The 26515-nt window shown below is 44.7% G+C and overlaps 1 protein-coding gene across 1 annotated transcript in view; it reads left to right on the top strand.

Annotated features, from left to right (window-relative positions):
• Nucleotides 1-21967, top strand: part of LOC119437643 (methionine aminopeptidase 1) — a 63505-nt gene extending 41538 nt beyond the window's left edge. The window contains exons 9-14 of the mRNA XM_037704635.2: nt 1747-1878; nt 3977-4082; nt 13238-13275; nt 13428-13493; nt 16080-16272; nt 21672-21967. Coding sequence (XP_037560563.1) covers nt 1747-1878; nt 3977-4082; nt 13238-13275; nt 13428-13493; nt 16080-16243 — 506 coding nt within the window. The 3' untranslated portion in view covers nt 16244-16272; nt 21672-21967. The remainder of the gene's footprint in view (nt 1-1746; nt 1879-3976; nt 4083-13237; nt 13276-13427; nt 13494-16079; nt 16273-21671) is intronic.
• The last annotated feature ends 4548 nt before the right edge of the window (nt 21968-26515 follow it).

The following is a 26515-nucleotide window of genomic DNA, read 5'->3' as shown; positions in this document are numbered from 1 at the left end:
AAGAAGCATGGCAGAGTAAGAGCTGCCCCCCCGCCCCCCTGTTCCCTCCCTCCCACGCTACCTTCCCGCTTTGCTCCTTTTTGGGGAGATTGCGTCGCCAGTTACCCTTGCGCTAGGTTGCAAGATACGCATTTGGCGCCACAAAACAGTGTCTCCCCCCTCCCTCCCATACTCCCACGGCCTTTCGCGCAACGGAAGTCGCGTTTGCTCTCCGCTGTGCGTTCGCTGTCCATGAAGGCGCGTGTCCCCCGTGCGCTTTCACTCGCACATACAGCGCGCGGTGACGACTTTATCACCCTTGGACTCGTGCTCCACGTCTCACGCTCCTCCTCCGCATCGCCCTCATTGATCTCTTCACCCATCGGTGGGCGCACCTCGTGCTCGCTACCACCCTTGTCGGCGAGATTTTCCCGCGGAAGCCGCAATTTCGTCTCACGCGGCTGCACTGTAAGCGGCATGCGTATACATAAAGTTTTATGGGAGGGTAAACGGGAGTCGGAAAAGGCCGCGTTGTAGCCAGTTCTGCACTATAAATGGTTACGTTATAAGTGATCTATACTGTAAATGCTTTTTACATATGTGTGCCTGAGTGAGTTCACCTCTCGACTCTTTAATTGAGCTAGTTTTAATTGTGTTTCGATGATACGAATTTCGGCTAATACGAATTTTTCCCGGGACCCCGTGAGATTCGTATCACCGAGATTCCACTGTACCTTCACCACCACAAAGAATAGTAAAGAGAATCCCTTGTGCAAACCATGTCCTTATCACTATTGGGCAGCAGGTAGGACGTAGCAATGAAAGAAATTCGAGGTAACTCCGCAGGTCTTGAAATGTCGGCCTCGGAACCCGCGAAGTGCACAGCTCGCTGCTGCCAATAGGAGCGCTCACTGGGTGCCGCGTGACTGCGGTAACGAATTGCGATGCTAGTTCTCTTTTCACACTTGCTTTTGTTGCTTTTATTTCTGCATAGAGAAATACAGCGCTGAGGCTATCTCCGATCTCTCGTTTTCACGGCAATACCAAGATTGCAGCGCTGCGTCAACGGAAAGCCACGCTCGCACAATCATCAGTGCGATAGCACCTCCCGAAGCCCAATTATTTCCCCGAGTTTGAAGATGACACACTAAAAAAGTGTACTTTTTTTCAAGTTCTGCTGCGCATTTCTTCCAAATATTTCGCCAATAGCTAGAGGAAGTTCTTAGGATAGCGAGAGAAAATAATTAATTAAAAAATGTGAAATTAGCAAGTCAACCATTTCATTGCCACATCCCCCCTGTGTTTCCAGATTTGTTTACTTTTTGGGTGATAAGAATTTCAGGTTGTACGAATTTTCTGTGTTGTCCCAAGAGATTCGTATTATAGAAATTGTACTGTACTGAGGAACAAGATAAAGGACACAATGTACATAGTCAGTGTGCAATGTGATGCACATTGTTCAGTGCAGATCTTTTCTGTTCTTGATGTGACACTCCTTGCACTTATGCATTTTTGAACAGGAGGCTAGTATAATAAACAAATGCACTTGCATCTGTCTAATGCATTTTCTTTCTTCATAGTCTAACTTTCTCTGCCTGCTTTGCCGGGTGTGTTAAGTGTTTTTTTTTTTTTTTGCCTTCAAATGCAGGAATGTGATTGAATGAAACCTGCAATAAGTGTTGTTGTTCACATGTGTGTTAGAAGGGGTGACCTCTGATCACTTGTGAGAACTCACATGTCCCCTTTTCATTTCATCTGTGCTTGCAGTGGACATAACAGTGTACCACCGGGGCTTCCACGGGGATTTGAATGAAACAGTGTTCATCGGCAATGTGGATGAGAGCGGCCGCAAGCTGGTTCAGATTACCTACGAGTGCCTCAGCAAGGCTATTGAAGCAGGTATTTGGCCCTTGTATATCACAGACTGCTTGCTCTCATTCAAGGATGAACTTGCCTTCTGACTGAAATCTGTGTGGAGTGCGCTGCATCATCAGCACCATAGTTTGTGCAGTTATGTAGATATACTGTAAAGGCGCGTGCGGAAGGTGATGCTGTTTGTTGTTGCCTTGTCCATTGGTTGTTGCCCATACCATGTTTAAAGTTAATTGATGCAACCATTATGCAGTCATAAGTAAACCATTCAGATAGCGCTTTCATGAACAGAAAAAAAAATACATATTGTTTACTCCAGATCTGATTGTCGTTTAAGGATAGTAAAATACAGCACGAGTGATAAGGTACCTGTCATGAAGTAGCCGTTCTAAATTTGCAGAAACCTATCAAGCTTTACTTTTCACTATTAATCTGATAAAAGCATTCATCTGGCATGATATAAAAGCATTCATCATGGCAATAGATTGCAGGGACTCTCGAACTGGGCTCCACAAGTGGTGTTTCTTTGCTCCATAAATGTCCCAATAGATGTGTTACAGCCACGCTCCCTCCTCTGACCTAACTTCTACACATTTTTCAATTTTGCTTTACTCAGTTCACAGGCGGTTCATGGCACTGGTGCTGAAAATTTTCAGTTGGCGCCAAGGCAGTAGCATGTCGGACATGCAAGTGCATCGAGCACTGAGGGCAGGACACGTCGTTTGCTTAGCCTCCCAATTCGGTGGCCTGGCATGTGCAGCCCACTTTTTTGTTGCAGTGCAAGCTTCTTGTCTTGTGTTCTTATTGTAGTAAAAGATGACCATGGGCACTGTGCCATGAATGAATCTTGCTCCGCCTGACAGTGTAGATGTCTTTTGATGAGCACATGTTTCATTAAGCTGTTCACATGATCCGTTCTTGTGATTCGTGATTTTTGATTGTCGATGTAAATTTCTGCTACGTATTGAAGTACATTGGTCTTTCTGGTGATACAGCGAAACTTTCTTAATTCAAACTCCAAGGCGACTGAAAAATTGTTTGAATAAAACAATTTAAACTGAATTGATCTAAATTTACTCTTGCTACTTGCCCTCTATCATGAAAGCAAAGAACAAATGGTAAAATCAGCCATTACATAGTTTCACCTCGTGCCGAGAGAAAATATGAGTGACATTTAGTCATCATTATTTAAATAAACTGTTTGTTTTGATACTTTTAGGCTTAATACACCAACACGCTGCAAAAGCGTTTTTATTTGTACGCATTTTATTAGTTGATGCCACAGCGTCTAGCACTGGTCATGCGTTGGCAAGACAGCACACTCTAAAAGCCTAATTCTTAATGGCTTGATAATTTCACTTATCCACTGAAGTGCGATACATGATGAAAGTTTGCTAAAATGTTGATTGAGTGTCATGTTACCTCAATTCCATGGAGAGGCAGGCGCATGTGCTATGGGCCTAATGTATTGCATATCACGCAAAGCTAAAATGCTGAATTTCCAGGGTATGCTAAGCTGTGGTGGCTAGCAACACACAACCTTGACCTTTTGCTTTTGCTTGATAGGTGGTCTCAAAATAACCGTTGTGTGGTTTTTGGAGTTTGTGTTCATGGAGTTTTTCCCTGTTAAAGCACATGCGACTCTGCCAGGGCCAACCGAGCAGTTCAAATGATCTGTCACTTGATATTTAATATTGCTGTAATTTCACCGCAACTGCCTATACTGTTCTACTACCAACATAATATATCGTATGCGCGGCCGCTCCTGCATATGGCAAGTTAGCCTGCAGTATTAAAATTAATAAAATGTGATAGGAAACATGTGAGTAAGTAGCGCTCAAAACAAATTTCGAATTGTGGAAGAGTTCAGAAAGGTTTATGTGTCTCTTGGAAATGCCAGAAGCATTCAGGTGTATCCATCCTTTGGTGGGCACCTGAGTGCAGTGGGCATAAGAAAGCTGATTAGATTTTCCTAGTGCCTGAAAGTTGGGGATTCCCTGCTTAGGCGATTGTACTTATTAAAGTTGAAAAGACTTGCGTGATCCATGTTAGCTGTTGGTGTTTTGTTATTTTCAGTCTGCTTTTGTCATGTTGACTAGAAGATGGTCATTATTTTGAAATGCAGTTCAACCAGGCATGCGGTACCGGGAGATTGGCAACATCATCCAGAAGCATGCCCAGTCTCATGGCTTTTCGGTTGTGCGCAGTTATTGTGGTCATGGCATACACAGGTAAAAAGGCAGCTCTTCTTGTGAAGGCTCTTTTGTAAGTTTAAACCCCCTCCCCCTTTTTTCTCTCATTATGCTACAGCTTGCGCATTGCGGCAATGCAAAAACACATGTGAAATATGATAGGTTGGAATATAGCATATTCAAAGCTCAATATAATTAGGAATACGTGATTTCTATTTAAAGCGGCAGAAATTGAAAAATATGCCGTTTTTCTCAAACTTTTTTTTTCCCCGAAATTTGGTTTTGACCGAAATGGGTCAGTGAAAGCAAATTTACAAGATGGCAATAGGTGAGTAGCTGCGCGCCTGCATGTGCTCTGATAAAAGGAGCCTGGGTAGGCCAAGGCCATGCATCCAAGCAATCTGTACTTTTTTTATTATTTTTCTTAAGTGTGTCTGTTTAGCCTGCTGCTGCAACAGAAATGGGAAGGGAGGTTTGAGGGCAAGGGGGCTGGAGTATGCAGAGAGGGCGAAGGAGCCCAGGGCTAGGTGCTTGGAGTCTTTGCGCTGTGGCCGCTGCAGTAGATGAGCCGGGCAACTTCACTGAGGGTAACACGGGGTCGTTCTACGTATTCACTCTTTTCTGTAATATTCATGGGAGTTCTGTGCCCGCATAATGTTACAAATAAAATGTAATTCTATTTGTGTTTGAAAACCAAACATATTCACTCTTAGTTCCTGTATAGTCTCATCGCTGTATGGCGTTGTGCCCTTGCTAGACTGCTCCTCAAAAACTTTGTTGTTCTGTGTGTTAGATGTAACTGCAGCGTTAAATTACAGGATCTGCAGTCATACAGCATGTTTCAGCATCAGTGAAGTTAGTGAACCAGATATTCACCTGTAGAAGAAAAAAAAAAAACTGATAAGCTCAATGCAAAAATTTATCCACCGAAAAAAGCCTTGAAAGTTCATCTGGAAAAATATACAATCATAAAAAGAAAACAACAATTTATGCTATAATGGAAATGAAAACAGAAAAAAGTTTGCTGGAATGTAAGGAAAATACAAACCGAAAACGCTGAACCCTAGTTATAATGAAGTCTCATCCGGCACAAAAATACCTTTCTTGTATGCAATGCAGTGAATTTCCGTTAGGTTAATTCGATCCTGGCCAAAAGTGCTGGCTGGTGCCTATATATTTCTATGGGTCATATAGTTTATTATTTCGTTCCTGAAATTGACCCTCACCGGATAATTCAAAGTTTACTGGTCATGCTAGCATGCACACTCCTGACCCCAATGGTTCAGGAGTGTGGATTTATATAATTAGTCTTCTCAAATATTATAATTACATGAAAAGTGTCAATGAGAAAATTGTAGAGCAACATGAAAAACTCCTGATACAGCTTCCTGTGGCTCAGTACGTGCTACATAAGCGTTTTTTTGAGCGTGAAAGAAGCCCGCAAATACATGCGAAGTGCCTCGAGCAGCCAGTTGCACGGCAATTTTGCGTGTATTCGCGAGCTTCTTTCACGCGCGGGAAAAACTTTTATGTAGCACGTATTGAGCAACAGAAAACTGTATCGGGAGTTTTTCATGTTGCTCTACAATTTTCTCAATGGCACTTTTCTTATAATACGTATTTGAGAAGCTGATTAATTAATTAATAATTATTTAATTAGGTGGAATGAAAAAATAAACTGAGAATTTCCAAGCGACGGCAAACAACATTACCTTGGTTCTGTCCAGCTACATGGCATTTGCATATTTTTTCATCTTGGTGCATGATAGTTGGGACACCCTGTATATTTACATGGAATCTCGTTGATACGATTCTGCATAATATGTTTTTGGGGATAATACGTCTCCCCCCCCCCTCTCCTGAGTGGGTTCTAGCGGATTTTGGGTGCTCGTATTGCGAGTTTTGGAGACTTTTAGGTTTCGACTAGCAGGGCTTTTTTTTTTTTTTATTTCTAGTTGGCAACACTCTCCATTACAGCTAGTGTCATGGCCATTGTCATCACAAGATGGCAGCAAAACAAGTCTTCGCCCAGGGCAATAAAGATGCATCGCTTTCAGGCATTAATTACGAAAGCTTATTCAAAAGATCAGTTATTTTTAGATGTGTGAAAATACTGTAACATGCAGATATGATTTGAACAGTGAACACTCAAATAATTCGATTCGAAATTGAATATCTACTACAGTGCAGTCCACTTATAACGATATCGAGAAAAACGAGAAATCCAATCGTTATAACCGATCGTCGCTATATCTGGACTGCCGAAAAAAAAGAAAATGCCGAATATACCTTTGCAGTCCCGAAACCGAAACTGCCACTTGCAATAAAAAAAATCGACGTTGTAGAAAGTAAGGCCATGAAAAATAAAACCTTTATTTATACCTCTAAATAGCGTCTCAATCGTTAGGCAAGCTGAAATAGAAATCTGCACTTGCTTTCGCGGAAGTTTCAGATTCACAACTGCGGTGTGCATCGCATCCATCTGCTGCGCAAACACTGGCGGCTATAATTTAGCGTGCATGAATTCAATGAGCGACTCGATCGACGACGTTGCACTTTAGTTGAACCTCGGGGTCGGTGTCAACAACGGGCCATTGTCAATCTCGTCGTCACTGCTTCTGCTGTCGTCGCCTCCGTCGCACAACGCCGCAGTCTGTCGCGACAACGATCGCCCCGTCGGAGTTCTCTTCGCAGAACGAGGCAGCACTATTTGCACTCAGAAGCTCCTCCATCGAAGCACCACCTATTTCATCGTCAGTAGCGACGTGCTCCCAGAGTTCGGACACCACCGTGTTGGTTTCGCCCATGGGGGTTTCGTCGTGGCGCACAAAGCCTGCCTTTTCCGTTGATCAGCATGGACACTGCGCTTCTAGCCTTCATGATCATGGCGCTCCCGGTTCTCATAATCAGTCGATATCATCCACTGCGCGAGCTCGTACTTCGAGGCTTGCAAAATTTGCAGCTTCGTCTCGAGAGACGCAGCTTTGCGCTTTGTTGGCGCACATCCTGCTGCTTCCGCAGTGCATTTCCACGCTCTCTGAGAGAGGGAGATTGTAAAGGGAGCGTAGGCCGCGCAGGCGCCGCTTGCTTATCGCTTTCTCCCTCCTCTTCCAAAATCAGTTTCGTACAAGGGGCGCACCTGCCGCTGCTTCCGTTGAGAGCGAGCGCAGCAGGGAGCGCAGGCGCCCTTCGCTTATCACCTAGGAGACGAGCGCATCGAGGCACTCTATTATCACCTTTCTTCCGCCCTCTCCTCGCGCAACTGCCAGTGACGCGGGGGCGAAGCAGCTGGCGCCATCTTGTGCACGCTGCACCCACTTGCAATGCTCTCCGCAACCTAACCTAGTCTAAAAACGTTGGCTCTCCGTGGCTTTTGCAATCGGTGCGCGGGCAGGATGCACTGCGCGGTAATGGCGGCAGATACGAACTCGCGTAGGCAAACTTTTCGCCCCGTCTCGGTTAAGGGCAACGTAGGAACACAATTTTCACGAATATTCTGCATGAAAAACACCGCCCAGAAGAAAAATTTCAATCATTATGTCCCATGTGCGGTGAATAGCATATCGTTATATATGTTTTTTTTTCTCATAGCCCTAATGCATAAGTTGATACTCTTAGCTCGACTCATCATTATAACCAATATATCGTTATTTGTGGTATTGTTATATGTGGACTGCTCTGTATTTGGTATATTCCAAGGAACACCCGGTTGAGGTCGGTACCATGATGCATGCAGCTACAGCATGGCACATGGTTTTTGTTGGTACAAGGTTTGTCCAAGTCAGAAGTAGCCAACTTGTAGTTGAATTTGATGTGGCACAGTTGCTTCAACATTGCACGGCCGCAATTTTGTAGTGATTCTTTCTACTTAATTCTATGGCCGCTGTAATCCTCCACCTTTCACGGCCAGTTGATTACATTGATAACTCGAGCAGAGGGTGTCACTCTGACTACTGATAAAGCATGAAAAGGAATAGCATTGAAAAAAATATCGCTACAAAGTTGTGGCTCAGTTCTATGGATTTAAAATTGCATAGTTTGGTCACATAGCAAAATTTTATGCATCTGTTTTAGATATAAAAATTGTGTTGCAGTTCTTTACGCACCTAGCATGTAGCATGCTGGCTTGGGAATGGCCTCCTTGTGTGGGTTGTGTGTTATCCTTTTTTCGTGCAATATTTTAGTATTATACAGTAAAACCCCTGTTGATATGTTCCTCGCTGTTAGTTTTCCGCTGTTATGTTTTGGCAGTCACGACCTAAATCCCATCGACTCCCATCTACAGTAGAACCTCGGTGATACGAATCTCGTGGGGTCGCATGAAATATTCGTATCACCCAAAATTCGTATCATCAAAACATACACAAAATCAAGAATAAATGAATTTATTTTTAATAGAAAAAATTCCTAATAGTGGAACCCTATTGATACGTTCCTCGCTGCTGTGTTTTCCCGGCTGCTACGTCGCGTTTTCGTAGTCCCGACCTAAATCCTACATTGACTTCCATGTATTAAGTTTCCCTTCATACGTCGCCAATCTGTAATTTTCCAGTATCTTACGTTGCGTTTGAATGTGGCAGTCACGTAAATTTAGCGGTGCAGCCAGCTTGTACATTGCAACAAGTGACCAGTGCGTTGCAACAAGTGACCGGCACGTTGCAAGCACATTGCCGATACAGCCGCTGCTGCCGCGCTTAGGCCCGTGACGTTATCGGCGCGTGGGTGAACGGAGTCACGCTTCGCCAGTTGCGCTGCGCCAGTCGAGATTATAGTCGGGACTGTAACGGCTAGAAACGGCCCTTTACTCCAGCGGTGTTATCGAGTGAGATGGGTTCGTGCTTACATGTGCGCGCGTGACACCGTAATTTAGATTAGTATGCCTATGCTTACAAGTTTATACAGCCGATAAAACTACTATCCTTACTTCATGTAATTGTTTACTAATTTGCTATCGCAATCGTTGCTTCGCCTTTCGGTCAAAACTACGGGGGTTTTTGGGGGGGGGGGGTTCGCGGTCTCTTGAAAAACGTATCAACGGGGTTCTACTATCCGTGTGTATTTTCTTCTTGCCCAAATCGTCAAGGATCGCCTTCTGGAAGGCATAGAAGTGCGCGCACGTGATCTCATGAGTGTTTTCGCACGCCGCTGAACGCCTCAGCACGTCGTGGCAGCTCGTGGTTGCTGCAGCGGTCCTCGTCGTCTTTCTCTCTGGTCAAAGCATCAGCTAGGCTGTGTTGTGGTCCGGCCCACTCGACGTGGGGACCAATGAGAGATTGCGCAGCCGCGTGACGTGGCCGGTTGCTTTGCGTCTATGGATCCCGCCCAGATCCCGCTGTGCCGGTCGCTCTGCTGGCGCGGCAATGCGTTCGTAACAGCCGATTTTTTTCGTATTAAGAGCAATGTATTTCGGCCGGGGAATGTTACGAATTCGTATCACACCGAAATTCGTACCAGCCGTGATCGTATCACCGGGGTTTTACTGTATTATGATTACTTTTGATAAGTTGCCATTCTGTAATGTTCCCACATCTTGCGTTGCTTTTGAATGCGGCAGTCACATAAATTTTGTGGGGCAACCAGCCAGTACGTTGCAACTAGTGACCAAAGTTTGCAATAAGCGATTGAAGTTGCACTAACCAGGTGCTGCACGAACATATCGAAAGAAAACGTGCATTGGTTAAAACCTACAGGGAACCATGCACACTAGGCCAGATCCACCAAGCGCAGGACTACATTTATTTTGGGGCTTGCAAGGGTCTTACGTGCGTTGCATAATCGCCGGTTCTTTTTAGTCAGCTTTGCCACAATAGAGTCGTGTTATGCGGTCAAGCATATCAAAAGTTAAAAGGGGCCACTGTCCTGGAACATCGTACGTGTCTTTTAATTATACTTGGGCGCACACATTGTCCACAGTCACATTACCAGGGTTCATACACCTCGTTCAAATCCTTGAAAGCCCTTCGCTTTGGGAAAAGATTCAAGGGCCCTTAAAGCTCCTTGAAAATTGTGGCTAGGGGTGACTTTTGAGCGTTCAAAGTAAGAAAGTCCGCATCGGGGTTATGCCATAAACACTGCCTATCTGGAAATGACCCCAAATTTTTTTTTTTTTTAAGTGTCGTTAAATGATGCAATGTGGCATTTCCGCAGCCATTGATGACAGTTTTGTTGAAATTAATATTGTCGTGGGATCAGCTCAAGCGACTAAGCCGTTCCACTATTAAAGAGAGAGAGAGAAGTTTAATGATACAAAATGCAGAGAGGTCAGCCTGAGGTATATTTCTCAAACCAGCTACTCTGTGTTGGCGGAAGGGGAAAAGGGAAAGAAAGAGGGAAGAAAGAGGCGCATGATGGGTGACGATGACGAGAGGAGGATGTAAGAGATATGGCAAGCAATTTGGTATACTCAAAGCTTACAGTCCAGGCCCATACTTTTTAAAATGTGTACCACTGTTAAGGCGAAAGCCTTAAATGCCTCATCAGATGGTGGCCTTGGAAAACGTGGCATGCGATACAAAAGTCATATGAGCCTGCCTCGCGCAGACGTGCTCGTGCCAGTGCTCGCGCGTTCGTCGTCTTCTTCCACAGCTTGCTCCGACGCCGCTCATCATGCCAGTGTTTCCATACTGCCCCTTGCGCTCATGCAGCTGGTCTCGCATTCGTCTTCTTCCACAGCTGGCTCCGATGCTGCTCATAATGCCAAAAAAAGGCAAAATTAATTAAGATAGAGTTAATTCGGGCATTAGAACCCACGACCTTCAGTGGGAGTCGAACCCTCGAGCTTATGTGGGAGTCAAATCCACGACCTTTGGTGTTAAGGCAAAGTTAATTAAAGGGACACTAAAGAGAAACAGGAAGTTCAGCTGGAATAAAAGAGGGACCTTCAGGAATGCATGCCGTTTTTGTTGGGTGCAAAAATATGAGTTATTAGCGGAGAAATTCGTAAACAAAGACCAAATATCTCTTCCTCAATTTCTCTCACCCTAGATTTGGCGCTGAAGCAGTGTCGTCACAGATTGCATTGCTCTCAGCGAATCAGAATGCGCCATGATACGTCACCGCTTGCGTAAACGGCCGAGGCGCTGGGCTGAATGCATCATGGCTGCATGCATGGTCGCTGCGTTTGCGTTCGCCGCGATGGATACCGTAGCTGCCGCTGAACCTTGCAACGCAGAGCTCGCCAGGAAAGCAGTGCATTTCAGCGATATTCAGTGAAACGGAGCGCGAAATGATCCTCTGTGCTCGAGCGGTAGGTGTTTCCGCGTGCGATGGCGGTGAGCCTGCCGGCCGCGCCGGCGGAATGCAGAGCTTCGTTTTCATCGACGGGAGGCGAAGCGTCCGGTCCGCCAGGCGACGATCTTCCCGACAGAACAAGCGTACAAAGTTGTGCACGTACTCGGTATGGTTATTTCGTGGCTTTATTTAATGACATTCAGCACTCACCAAGCCGCCAGTTTGCTGCTGCAGGGGCACCGGTAGGAGGTTTGATGAAGGCTGCATTGAGGGAACAGCTGCTCGAGAAAGGACTGGCCTCTGGGGCACGCCAAGATACTTTCCGAGGGCAAGATTATACACATAATCCGAGGGCGAGAACTGCAGAGAGCACACCATCGGTTTCTCTGGCTCTTTTGCCGTTTTATTCATCGGCAGAGCACTGAGCCATTGCGAACGCCGGGGAGCCGGGGCTCTCCGAGCGACGCCACATGAAAGGACACAATCGAGTCAACACTGCCGCTGCCCCTGATCAAGCGCCTTGGGCCATTTATACAGCCCTCAACACTACACACACGAGGCATTTTCTGGCTGTTTCCCGTGAAGTCAACGTTTTTCAGGCCACGCAACACGCAACCAAACACCGTAGAGCGGAACAGGCGCGCGCGACGATGCATTGACCAAAAACGAAACTGCGAAACTATCACGGCCGCATGTATCGCCATGCCATTTTTTCTTATTTATTTAATTTTGTGCTAAACTTGTACTTCCTCGCTTGAAACGGTTTAAAAAGTTGGCAAATGCTGTTTATGTACGTTTAAGATGTATTTCATTTTGCATTTTATTAACAGCAATAAATCGCTCTCGACCAATCGCGACCGGCCTGCGTTTGTAATCTCCGACGTCACATCACGTAGTGCGGGAATTTCGAAGGGGCGTCAGCACCTATTCTTCAGTTTTTCGCTATTTTCTCGCTTATTAAACATCTGTTTGCAGTAACAATGGTATGGCTGTGATCGTGAAAGGATAATCTACCATTTAAGCTCAACTTCCGGTTTCTCTTTAGTGTCCCTTTAAGGCACTCGAAGCCACGACCTTCGGTGGGAGTCGCACCCTTGACCTTTGGTGGGAGAAAACAATAAGATGTAACAACGCAGTCGAATGAGAATGTCAAGTAATTTAATAGATGTGTCTTGAGTGCACAGGTTTTCACCCTCACGCTCTGGCCTATGCTAAAGTGACTTTTTTTTTTTTTCTAGTAGGTTCACGCCACAGCCATCCTTCATTTTCTAGCCCTAGGTTCTAGAAATGCCTGGTGGAAAGTAGCTTCAGCCATTTGGCTTTAATGCGACAAGTCTCTTTGGCTGAAGCTGGACGCTACTAATCATCATGCAGGCGATTGACATTGTTACAATGGGAAAGTGAACTTTGAAAAGCCACCTGAAGAGTTTAAAGCATGTCTCCAACTCAGCATCTGCTTAGCTGCTAGAAATGGCAGCTAAGAAAATGTCACTTTTTTTCCTATGTATGTTTGCAAATAATTTTTGTTTCCACCTCCTTGTATTTTGGCCTTTGGCATCCTTGAAATCCTTGAGTTAAACTTTAATTTTGAGTGGAATGTTCTGTATGAACCCTCGATTACAAGTGCCGAATAGTTTAATAATTGTGCTGGCAGCCATTAAGAGCTGTTTCTGACGCGGTGGCGATCTGTGGCCTTCCTCATAGCTGTATCTTCCCAGCGCTTTTTTTTTTTTTCTTTTTCTCCCTCGTGGTCCCTCGAAGAACTTATCAACGAGGTTCTACTGTACTAGTTATTTTGCCATCTGTGTGAAAAGCACATTTTTTAAAGCAAGTTTATTGCACTCATAAAAGGTTGGTGGTTTAGAAATTTTTAACTGCTGGAGTACACTTTTCTATGCGCAAGTCCCTGCTCATCACATTCCTATCTCTGTATAACAGCAGTGCTCTTTTGCATCTTTTTCCAGATTATTTCACACAGCCCCTAGTGTCCCACACTATGCTAGTAAGTGAACTGCCAAGCTCTGTGCGTGGCCTTCCCTTTGAGTTGGTTTAAGCATCTGGCAGTATTTTGGCATTACTATATCTTATCCAGATATGATGTGCTAACCAATCATTCTTAGCATTTCTTCTCTCACTGTTTGCCTTTTCTTTCAGAAAACAAAGCCATTGGTGTGATGAAAGCTGGCCACTGCTTCACTATTGAACCCATGATATCGGAAGGTGCGTGAAGCTCCAGTTTAAGTGCAGTCTTTCTCTTCTCTAGGTTTCCCAGAGTGAAAATTCATTTTGTCTAGGAGCCACAGTATTGCGTTGCAGAATCAGTTGCCTTCCTTTATAAGGCTGGCAAGAACAAGCATGTGTGAAACATGCCGAAGTTGCTGTAAGCCACCTTGGCAAGCCGCTGCAGGTTACATTGCTCATGGTCTGTCTCAGCATTATTTGACAAATGTGAGACTGCCGGGTCTACAGCCCCCTCCATACATGTGCCGCCGCTGCTTTTGCTAAGCAACACCAACCTTTGATATGCGCCACCTTGCCCCGATTCATCACTCACACCTGTTCCACACCTGGGGTTTCCAACTTCAACGGCTCTGCTTCTGGAATTTCCGCTTTTGCTGCTGTTGCACACTAGCACCTCTATGCAGTGGTAGCAGGCAGCAGATTTATTTATTTTATTTATTTGTTTGTTACATACTGCCGGCCATTTTTGGAGGCCTTAGGCAGGAGTGGGAACAGGAATACAACCCAATACAAGCTCAGTGCACTAAAGCAAAACAAAGTCACATAACAAAAGAAAAGAAAACATCAAAGGACACACGCGCGCCAATGCGTACATGCTTCATGTACGCATTGTGTACACGCGATGGTGTCGCTTCTGCTCGGAACCAGATGCTGAGATCCTGGTTCGCAGAAACACGTATAGGCGGTGACTGATATTACTAGGGACACTTAAAAAAAATGACTAATGGAAAGCTAGATTGGTGTCACCTGTTGTGGAGTATGGTACCTCTCTCATGTGATCTATGTTGCGACATTAGGGCACCGGGAGATGGAGCTGAGGCAAGAGGTAAGCGGTAAGTAACGCTGCCAACGCGAGTTGAGAGAGGAGTGGCTGATTTGCTGATACTGGCAGAGGTAGTGAAATGGAGATTATGTCATGGCCTCAGTTTTGCCGCGGGTGATTCAAATTGAGGAGCAGCAGCAGGACGTTCGGTGGCTGTTTTCTATGCAACAAAGTCGTATATTGGGGCCCAGAAAACGATGATTGGCTTCTAGACAGATAAGCTAGCAAATTAACTCAATATTTTCTTTTAGTGTCCCTTTACTTAGGAGTGAGAATCAACGGCGAATATCTCAGCAACCTTCGGTTTGCAGATGACATTGTCCTATTCAGCAACAATGGGGACGAATTGCAGCAAATTATTGAGGACCTTAGCCGAGAAAGTGTACGAGTGGGGTTGAAGATTAATATGCAGAATACAAAAGATAATATTCAATATCCTGGCAAGGGAACAAGAATTCAGGATCGCCAGCCAGCCTCTAGAGTCTGTAAAGGAGTATGTTTATCTAGGTCAATTACTCACAGGGGACCCTGATCATGAGAAATAAATTTACAGAAGAATAAAATTGGGTTGGAGTGCATACGGCAGGCATTGCCAAATCCTGACTGGGAGATTACCACTGTCGTTGAAAAGAAAAGTGTACAATCATTGCATTCTACCAGTGATAACATATGGGGCAGAAACTTGGAGGTTAACAAAGAAGCTCGAGAACAAGTTAAGGACCGTACAAAGAATGATGGAACGAAAAATGTTAGGCCTAACGTTAAGAGACGGGAAGAGAGTGGTGTGGATCAGAGAACAAATGGAGATAGCCAATATTCTAGTTGACATTAAGCGGAAAAAGTGGAGCTGGGCAGGCCATGTAATGCGTAGGATGGATAACCGGTAGACCTTTAGGGTTGCAGAATGGATATCAAGAGCAGGGAAGCGCAGTCGAGGACGGCAGAAAACTAGGTGGAGTGATGAAGTTAGGAAATTCGCAGGCGCAAGTTGGAATCAGCTAGCACAAGACAGGAGTAATTGGAGATCACAGGGAGAGGCCTTCGTCCTGCAGTGGACATAAATATAGGCTGATGACAGTTACACCTCAACCGACTATGGTGAGGTGAGTGGCTATGTCCGTTATATCAAGGTTACACCCTATTTCAATACAAGTCTGACATCTGCAGGAACACTCCTTTGTGGTTGTACTTTATATTAAAAGTTTTTTTTTCTTTTTTTTCTTTTTTTTTTCTTTTTTTTTATTATATTCACTACATGGCTTTTGATTAAATAATATGCAGGGCTTGATAGATGAAGTTGCAGAGAGTTGAGATTTGGGCCTGTTGGTAAAGCATGCTTATTGAAACAGCATGTTAACTGGGAGAAGAAGAAACAAGAGATACTCTATCTGCTTCTCTAGTTTCTTCTTGTCCCAGTTAAGTCATAAGTAGCAGTCACTCCGTAGGTAATAGGTAGTTATCACTTGCATACGATAATTCTGAAGTTACCATGAATTGGTCCGCACATCGGAAACTTGATCCACAGTTTGCAAAGTTACACAGAAGCAAAGGACAGGCTCAGCTTCTTGTTGTATCATAGTTTCCTTTTGCTTTGATATGAAAATTGGCTTGTCAACATTGTAGGTCATTAGCTTGCTTTTTATTTTTATGATCAATCCATTTTGCCTAAATTCATTGAAATATGCATCTTCTGCCCATTTCCTTGCACTGACCTGCCCACATCCTTGTATCTGTGCACGCAGGCACATGGCACGACGAGGTGTGGCCTGACAACTGGACGGCAGTAACGGCAGATGGCAAGCGCTCAGCCCAGTTTGAGCAAACACTGCTTGTGACAGACACTGGCTGTGAGATACTGACACGCCGGCGCACTCATGACGGGCAGCCCTGGTTCATGGACAAGTGACCCCTTTCTCCACAAGGGCGGTGTGTTGGGTGGGTATACCCGGCAATAACTTTATGTGAATGTGCAGGTAAAACAGTAGGAGCCAAAGTGCATGTGTGCTAAGAGTACTTCTGGATGTGAATTTGCAGGTAAAACAGTAGGAGCCAAAGTGCATGGGTGCTAAGAGTACTTCTGGATATAGTCCCAAACTTCATAGTTGTTTTCAAGATATTAATGTTGTTTTTCTTTCTTTGCCTCATCTACAACGTTTGCTGAAAATATGTACACAACAATTTGTGTTTGCATCTGACCCAAACATAAATTTATAGGAAAATAATGTGCATGCAATCACTAAAGTGCTGTAAACATGGTGCCACTAATTGTTCATGCCTCACCTTGAGTTCAGTTGCACTCAGGACAGATGAATAATGCAGAATGCTTTCACTTTGTCTAATCTTACCGCAGTTGATCACTGTCAGGGATACTTTCTTTTTTTGCTTGACGTGGCATCCAGCGCGATGCCTCGCTGGAGCAACAGGCATTCTGCCCACTGGTTTAGCCAGACTGCATCCACTTAAAATGACATGCCCAGGCATGGTCAATCCAAAGTATGGCCCCTGGCCCGGTCTTTTAAAGCTCCCTGTTAGAGGCCATGGTCATTTATTACCCACTAGCATGTGCCTCTTACATACCTGCAAATAGGTTCGCTGCCTCCACACAGACAAAGCTTTTGTCTGTTGGCTCGCTATGTCCACTGTCCTCCGACATGAACTATGCGTCTTCCGCATGTCCAGCTTCACTAGATCCCCTTCAGTGCTGGAAGCAATGATTCAACTATACACCGTGTCTCCTCACCCCATGTCTACCGACAGGCTGCCCATTAACACTCATGCACTGCCGGAACGGGACCTCATTGCATCACATAAACAAATTTTCGAGTTATAAGGCTGCCCCCAAGCTTTGAGTTTCACCAGCTGCTGCATCAGCACTGATGATGGCACCAACCTGTGGAGCCATGTTACACAGGACCCCACCAAGGTGTGCCCAGTGTCACATGGACACGTGTTACGTGGAGTGTCCATGTACACTGTTAAGGCATGGCCACATTGGGGGGGGGGGAATGCATGCGATTCAGCGGCAATGGTAAAACACTGATGTGGCAGTGCGACCACACCGACTGGCAGTGCACCGCTGCGGCAGTCACGTGACAGCATGGAAACTCTGCATGTAGGTGCTACATTTCACTCACTTTCACCTTCATCTGCTGACAGACTGGCACTGTGTTTACATTCTTCGGCCTTCATTCTTAACACAAGTCATGCCAGGTGATGATTACAATGTTGTTGCCATTGTGAGCATAATCATGCTGGTGTGCTCCCTTCTGTTGCAGCGTCGCCGTGTTCAAAAGACAAGGATAAGTATGTATTGGGTGTCGCTTCTGTGTCCTTGTATTCAGCGTCCATCTTGTACGGAATCTGATATTGGTGCACTATCTCCAAAAACCTTTCCATCAGGATGTCTCAGTTTAGACTCAGGAGTGGGAATTGACCTGTCCAGTAGATCTGCATGACACCAGTTTCCCACGTGCATGTCACTGAAGGGGCCGCTCTCATTGGTCGCCTCTTTTCACGGCACGTGGCATGCCACAAAAAATGGCTCTATGACCGAGCTCTTGCGCGGTACAATAAAGCTTCCACGGCGTGCCGAGCATGTTTTTCCTCTGTGTGGCCATGCCTTTACATGACACTATTATACAATCGTGTCCACCTGCTACTCCAGTGTCTATCAATGCCATCATTGGCCTGTGCTTCCAGTCAACTGTCCACTGTGGCTATTCAATCGGGCCATTTTCACGAGACCCTTATTGAGTAGATGGTAGTGGCTTGCTGTTTTTATCTTTTTCTATTTATTGTTCTGCTATAGTTAACAATTGTAATTAAATAAATTTCACATATTGGTGGTGGGCCAGCTGTACACCAGTTTGCCTCTTGCAGTCTGCAGTGTAGAGGTTGCACTTTTACAATTGGTGCAATTTAAGGAGGGCTTCCCAAACTAATGTGCGTGAGTTAAAGGGGCCATGAACCACTTTTTACTGAAGTCGAAAAATGCATTTGAAGTTTGACTATTTCAGAAATACTTTGCCGCAAGAAGTTTTCCAATGCATTCAGCAGAAGCGGAGTTAATATTGGAAATCAAACATACCATTTGCGGTGCTTCCACTCCTTCTTCGATGATTTGCACTGCGAAGGCTACGGCAGAGCTGGGTGTGCCCACAACGTCACCGTGGCGCGCAGTTCAAACTTGATTTTGGATGTTCACGTAGACGCCACTATTTCCGATTTTGGCACCTAGAACGTGCCAAATGTGGTTGTCCTCAGTGAGCCGCAGTGCGCTCAGCCAGTGGACTCGTCGCAGCACCCCGTAGTGGCCGCAGTATCTATGCTACGTAACAGACCACAGCTACATGCAACTTCAGCCTTTGCTTTGTGCATGACAGGGCTAGAGTGCGCGCTTGCACTCATATGCTCCTGTCTGGCTGTGCTATGTGGTGGGGACCGGCTTTGTCCTGCACCAGCTTGACCGACTGATAGTAGCCACATCCAACTTGCGCATTTTGAAGTGCTCATTACGAAGCGAAGTCCCTAACCAGGAGCCGCCAGACCATAAGTGGTCTGGCCACCTGTATGGCCAGACCTGTGGCTTGACCATAAGTTATGCTTTGTTCGAGGCTAGTTGAGTGATCAAAACTAGCCAAAATTAGCGAGACTTAATGGCTACGACACCGATAAGCAGGGTGGCCAAATGTTTAATTCCTCCTACCCGGGCAGCCGCAGTCAAGCGTGAGCAGACGTTAGTCAGCTTCTTCCAGAAGTACGCAGTTACAGTAGACTCTCTTTAAGATGAACTCGAAGGGACCATGAAATTTTGTTCATCTTATCAGAAGTTCGTCTTAACAGAAGTGGCAACATGATATTAAATGGCAACATGAATAATTAGCAACATCACCAGCTGTATCCAAATATTTTAATTCAAAACGGTAAATAGACTTACAACGGAGGAAAAATGACATAAAAAGCATTTATTTAGCTGAACTTAATAGAAAACTGTCTTCAAGTGGTACTCTTGCTTGGTTTCATCCAGTCCGTGGTGGATGTTTGTTGCTTCTGTGCAAATCAGCGAGCAGCCACAAACGATGTCATTTCATCTAATGACCTTAAAAATCCTTCTGTGCCTTCGTGCTGCTGGAAAACGTTCACTGGGGAGTTCAAGCAGGCATCACATGCTTCCGCTAAGAAGCGGCATTGGCCAGGAGAGTTTCTTAGCCTTTTTTACTTTTTTGATTCCTCCTCTTGCTTTCGCCTCCAGTGGGTGCCTCGATGCACATGCCCCGGTGATACGATCTCCACCGGGTGAGGTGGGTCGTCACCGCAAGAATCAGGAGACTGCGAAGAAGGCGGGCATCGTGATGAAAAATGGAAGACTGTATTCACTTCATTGGTACATGGTTGTGATTCTATCCGAGTCTTGAGTGGTTCTACCTTACACGGGGACCAGGACGGCCTTAAATCACCCCTCGCGGTCTTGTGGTGTAGCCAATGTCTCCTTCGGGGAACTTGTGGAAGTGTCAGTGGCTTTGTCGAGTTGTCAAGTTGACGACCTCTTCTCCCTCGTGTCCTCTCCTTTGGTTGCTCGTCTTTGCGTCTGCTCAGGTCGTAGACGGGTGACGCTTTCTAGAGGATGAAGGTGATTACCTCGTCACGGGGAAAGCGCTTGGGCATGTTTCCCACGTTTGAGAGGTAGAGTTTCCAGGAAGATCATAACCGCTTTTCTGGAAGAAGATAATTGCCCTGACACAGGAATGGGCGTGGGTTTGGTTTCCCACAATTGAGATACAGAGTTCCAAGCCGATCATAACACCGGGCGCGGCGCATCACACCTTAGCCTAAGGCGCGCACCTTAGCCTCCAGGATCGGTAGCGGTGGCGGCCACTCCGAATGTTCGTCTTCACTGAAGATTACGTCTGAGGCGATTCATCTTAAGCAATTCTTTTTTTTTTTTGCATTGAATTTATGAAAAACCAAACAAACGTTTCAATGTTCTTCATTATATGCAAGAATTTGGTTTAACTGAGTTCTTCTTAATGAGAGTTCACTGTATTATTGAAGTTTGAAAGCAGATTTTTGCTTACTTCTGCCTGTTTATTAAACTGCGTCAATAAATATACACAGTAACAGTAGCAAGAAGTGCAATAATCCAAATACCCTTCTTGATTGATGTGAGCTATTGGCCAATAGCAGCCGCATATCGGAATCTGCTATATTACAAAATAATGCACCTAGAAGAGATTGAGGAGCAAGCTTCTGTTGAAAAGAAAGTGTTTGAGAGAAAGGTGACTTTGCGCTCCACCTGCGAGATCCACGCTCTGCGCACGACTGCAAAATTTGGCTGAAATGTTCACAGCAGCGTATGCTATCCGCATATTTGCCAACTCTTACGATTTTACGAATGTCAGTTCAATTTTTATGGAAAAGTGGTTATATTCGCGAAATAATTTTTAAAGTTCCTAATAAAGTCACACCGTTGCTCAGGTGGGCGGGGGCGCCACTTACATAGGGGCGCATAGAGATGGGGATGTGCGCCGTAACCTTTATTGTCTGCAGAGTAAGGTCATTTTTCACTCTGTGACGTTGCCTTCGTCATCAGGTCGTTGGACGTCACTGGTTGTCGTTACTCTCAACATAGAGACCCACCTGTACATAAGTGGCGCCCCCAGAGACGACGGCGATTTCGGGTGGATGCGGCAGGCACAGTTTCTGTATCAGAGGCTGTGGCTTGTCGTCTCGCCTGTCACCTTCGCTAGGCTTTTTTCCCGAGTATGACCTGTTTTGTGGGCCTCACTTTTTTGCGATGTGCTGCTGCATCGGGTGCAGTGCGACTCCGGTACTCCAGTGTTTCGTAGCCGTAGTGGCTGTGAAGTGTGATGGCGTGCTCAAAGCCTCGTCAGTACTAGACTCCATCAGTACTGCCAAGTGTGTTTGTGAAGTCGTACTCTTCGGCAGAATTCCCGTGCACCCCCCCCCGGTCGCGAGTTTACGAATTTGAAAGTCTTGAGGTTGGCAGGTATGTATCCGTGGACTGCGTTTTTTCGCCAAGCCCGAGGGGTGGTTCAGGGCCCCTTTAAAATGAAACTGTTGAAGACTCAGTTTTTTCAAGTTGAATGTGATCATGCATTTATTGACAGCAATCCAAGACTTAAATATAAAGCCATAAGATGAGATGAATGGGCAGCTGAGTTTTAACCTAGCCACTATTCTCTTGCAACCCCTATCTATGAGGCTGGTCACTGCAGCTTCATTACTTGGAAGAGTTATTGCTTTCCCGAGTGCATGAATCCATGGAAATTGCATGAATCATTTTAACATTTTCTCTTTTTGTTTTTACTGTGCAGGTCCTGAATGCCACTCTAAAAAAAGGAGAAAGAAGTTTGCCTGTGATTGTAAATTCAAATCATGTGATCCACCGTGATCTTGAAAGATGAACTATTTTTGCTTAGGACTTAACAACTGCCCTTGCAAGGTTTTACGCATGAAAAAGTAAAACTTTTGAGGAGAGAGATAAGAAGGTTGGCTGATCTGGTATGAGAAGAGTAGACCTTAAGGTCTAGCATCAGGATTGTTGTCAAGAAAATTACTAATCCATTATTCTTGAAGCCTGCTTTCATAAAATAAAAACAGTTGATTTCTATCTTTTGGTGATACAGTGTATGTTTGGTAGTGAATGACATCAATCATTCTGTCTACCATTTTTCAAGTGCCTTCTATTTTGTAACGTAATAGAAAGCTTACCATTCGAAGTGTCAAAACATTCAGTGGTTTCTTTGAAAAGCGGGCAGGAATGTTTTTAACATAATTTTTTTATTTGCATAGTCTCTTATTGAAACTGTGTACAGAAGCCCGCAACACTGATTACTGGATGCAATGGCAATGCCACCACGTCGGTAAAAGTGAGAAACTGTAAACGCATGGAGTTCCCGCAGGAATGGTCTCGGCACATAATCAGTTAAGGAAGTCATTAGTCATCTCTCTCTCTCTCTCTTTTTTTTTTTTTTTTCTTTAATCGCCTATAATTTTATGTATTTCCTACAGGCACAGTCTGTGTCTTTCTGTTGGCACTGCTGCAAAAATGCATGCCTTTTCTGCAACGGTCTAGCGAGTACATTGGAGTAAGGAATGCCTACACTGGTGTTGCGACGACGCCAGCATGCCTTAAACAGCGCAGCACATTTTAGGCATCATCAAAATGACAGCGACTTCGCACGACTCCCACAGCACTAGTCATACTGTTGCACATCATCATGTCAAGAGGGCACACATTGACGTACCACTTCGTTCATCTGCATAACAGCAGTGCCATTTTTCTGCACGCGCACATTGTAAATAAGAAAATTATACTCTCTGACGCAAAGAAATGTGAGCTGAAGTGTATAAAATTAAATTTTAAGCAATGTGTTAATGTATCTAAGCAAAATAACTCTCCCTGCACTGGTTTTAAGTCGTGTGCCAGTAAACAATTTGGTTTGCACTGTTTCGCTGTCAAACGACAATACATGTCATTCTTGCACCACTTTCAAAGCCAAATTAAAAAGTACAATTTCATGTTTATGGAATAAAAGCATGCTCGTACCTGTCAATGTAACATACAGGATGTGTTCTGAGCACTAGACAGTCCCTTTAATAACAGCGTGACATGCAACAGGTGTCTTATGTTTTGTTAGATATTGCAGTGTGGCTTATGTGGGCACAGTAACTAAACCATCTTCCAGCGTGCGAGATTAATATAGAGCTGTGTGTCATTGCAAATTGTTGTAGTGCTACTAATTGTAGTTGCCTCAGGTGGTTCTTGCTTGGACAACAAGCTGCAGTGTCGCCAGCATCGTCTTCTATTGCATTCAGCTTTGTGAACGCTATAGCACACAAGAAATGACTGCTTATGTTAATGTGAGTGCCCTCGTAATAAATTTATTCTTAGCAAGAAATGATAATGCAGATCAAGCAAATGAGTTGTCAGAAAAACGGCACAGGATAATATTTTAGTAGGCCACGATGCTTTCTTCTTAATGCGTGTTTTGCCAAGCCTAATTTTTGCAGCAGCAGCAGCAGCTGTGTATTTGCAACATACAGTTGTCCCAGGTTAATGTTTCATATTGTGGACTTCTTCTGCTACTCTTGGTGGTGTTGCAGCTGTTTCCCTTATCGCCAAGATTCGACACAGGTATACATTGCTGCTGAAATTTTCGCAATCAAAATTTGGGCGCTAAACTTTTGCAAAAGTCTTTACACAGCCCTTTCATTCTCTGCACATGGCAAGTTTTCCAGCATTGTAAAGCTGCATACATGTTTGCCAAACTTGTAGAAGTGAGCACACAACAATGCTTGTGCACACCATGAACAGTCTTTTTTTTTTTGCATAATTTATACCTCAATTTACCTGCAGCACTTTTATAGTAGCCCCTGTTAATCTCAAGCATAAACACCTTTATTAATCATAAAGCGTTACACACACAAGCTTTGCCAGCACTGCATAACCTAACACTGATCACAAATTTTTTGCCACCCATTCATGACATGGCTGAGTAATTTTTTGCATTACCCAAGGGTCACATAGTATTGTTCCACATTGGCACTAATCTGGCATCTATGACACTGTATTTTCCAGCTTTCAGCAAATGAACCATGGCAAATAGGAGTAATATGATAAAGCTGTGCAAGCAAGATGAAGTGTGCCACTGGACGTTTTTAACAATAGTGTAGGCAAAAGCTTCTTTGCAAACGTGTTGTAAACTATACAATGAAGAATAGAGTATTTTCTTGGTCATGTTAAATACAAAAAGCACAGAAAAAGAACACTGCAAAAGATGGACGAACAGTCGAGCTTTCATCTATCTTGTCTAGAGCATGTTTTTTGGGGCTCTTTGTATTCAACATGAACGGGATCCAACTATCACAAGTTGCTTTACTCCTGCAATGTTTTCTCACCCATCGTACAGGCCCCTTGCACTTTCTCTGTGCTCTGGTAACCGATGAATGTACACGCCGAGTTCAGTCATATGTGTTCGATACTGCTGTATTAAGTGGTGCTGAACTAAATACCATCCTCTGGGTTTCACCAAGCAAGCCATTGCTTCTTGTGGTTTTGATGCATAAAAATGCCATACTAGCATAGAAAGCACTGGGAAAACGGCGACAAAATCTGGCCCCTCCTTGCTGTTGCAGCAGCGAGGTGCAGAGTCGCATGATGTCGCTTTCTACGCAAGAATGATGGCAAAACCAGTTTCTCCAGTGGTGGAGTTCACACTTGATACTATAATTGTTATGGTAATGGCGGACTGTGTCAGTGAAGACTTCACAGAGGCCCTGTTGCGTTAGCTTGGAATTTCAAAACCGACTAATTACCCCATATTGTAGGCCAACGTGCCACAAGCCCTGTAGTCAGTTTACCTGTACAATTTTTGTTGCCATTTTCCAATGCCACATTCTTCTTATTCCTCAAAGGTTCCTCTAAGGCAGATGAGGTGAAACCAAATATGAAGAAAAGAACCTGATTTTAGTCGATTTTGGTCTTCACTCACCATAACTACACCAATTCCAACTTGGGAGCATCTTCTGTCATTGCCCTGCCATGGGACAACGAAGCTCTGACTGTACATAGATGCATGTAGATAAAAAGATACCCCCCTCCGTGATAACATTAAAGTTCCACACAAATTGAAGAATGCTATGTTTTAAACTTTTCAAGCATTGCAGCCTGCGTCATGTGACACGGCCCTGTTCAGCACTAAGCTGCACTTGTACGTGTAAGTTAAGGAGTGTGAGAGAAAAGCAATGTATTTTTTGCGCAGTTAAGACCCAACCGCATGCACGCGATATTCAAGCGACGCGACAGGCACACCCTGTCGCGCTGTCGTGTCGCGGCGTGGAGCAACCACATGAACGCGACATCGCGAAAGTAGCGACTATTTTCAGCATGGGGTGTGGTGAAACATAACTCAGATTAAGGAAACTACATAGGTAACTTAATTGGCATAGGTCACTGTTTTGTGGTAATGGTCTAAAATTGAATTTGTACCTAGGATTAAGGTAAGTGTTTACTTGGTGCGTTTTTTTGTTCTTTTTTTTTTTTTTTTTTTTTTTGGAAATGAGAAATGTAACCAGAAACTCGATAGTGAATATAAAGTCCAACATAGTTTGTTATCGCAGAGCATTTGGGACAGGGTTTTATGCACCACGATCACTGCGCTAATAACTTCAGTGTTGCAAGTTACACCACAGGGCAATCGACTGACGGCAGGGTGCAAGAAAGGGAATAGTTTACGGAAAGACCTACAGGACTTCCCGCCACAAGGTTGTAGCATACCGACTCTGGTGCTGCGCTAATGAGGGTCATGCGCTTTCCAGTTAAAAGCTAAGTATAAGCAGAGTCTTTTTAAGGCAGTTCGCCGTTGCGGCGCCGAAAAGCGTCCGCAAGGACGTGTTGAAAGGTGGTACACATCATAGGTCAATGTGATACTGCCACAGTAGAGTCACTGGATGGTTTTCTAAACGAGGGCAAATGTAGAAACTTAAATGCGTTGCCCGATGTCTTGCTCTCGGTAATACAACATATCGGGGAATGATGCGGTCAATTTTATCCTTCGAGTGCGACATGGCCTCCGAGACTGATTTCATCGTTCTGTTGGGCTGTGGTGGACACAGTGACGCACGAGGTTAGTGGAAAACACGGGACAAGTAAAGCGAAAACTGAGCTTTATTCAAATAGAAATAATAACCTATACCCATAACTGAGATAAATAGCTGCGGGTTATATGCGGACCAAAAACTGTGCCTGCCGCAGCGCAATAGAATGATGGAGGTACACCTGGCTAGAGTATCAGTTCTAGCTACCCTAACCTGTTTACACCACTACACTTTTTGAAGCTCTGCTAGAGTATCTCTGCTTATTTTCATTACTCCGAGATTACAAATCTCGGAGCCCATGCTATGTACTGCAGTGTCGTCGCTTGACCTCAGACAAGGAGTGACACGCGCGTGGATCGCCCAGAGCATGGCCCAGAGCGTCAACAACGGTCCAAAGTCGACTCCTAAACGTGTCCTAAACGATATGCCCAAACAAATGCTTTAACACACAGTGTTCGCTGTTTCGGAACTGAAATTAGACTTTTTTTTTTTTTTTTTTTGTCAAACGTCGTGGTTTGAAGCGCCAGTTTGAAGTTGGTTGTGAAGCTAAGACAAGCCA

This window comes from Dermacentor silvarum, chromosome 1 (genome assembly GCF_013339745.2).
Source record: "Dermacentor silvarum isolate Dsil-2018 chromosome 1, BIME_Dsil_1.4, whole genome shotgun sequence".
Classification (NCBI taxonomy): Eukaryota; Metazoa; Arthropoda; class Arachnida; order Ixodida; family Ixodidae; genus Dermacentor; species Dermacentor silvarum.
Note: the sequence above shows the minus strand (reverse complement) of the source record. Positions and strands in the feature narration are given on the sequence as shown.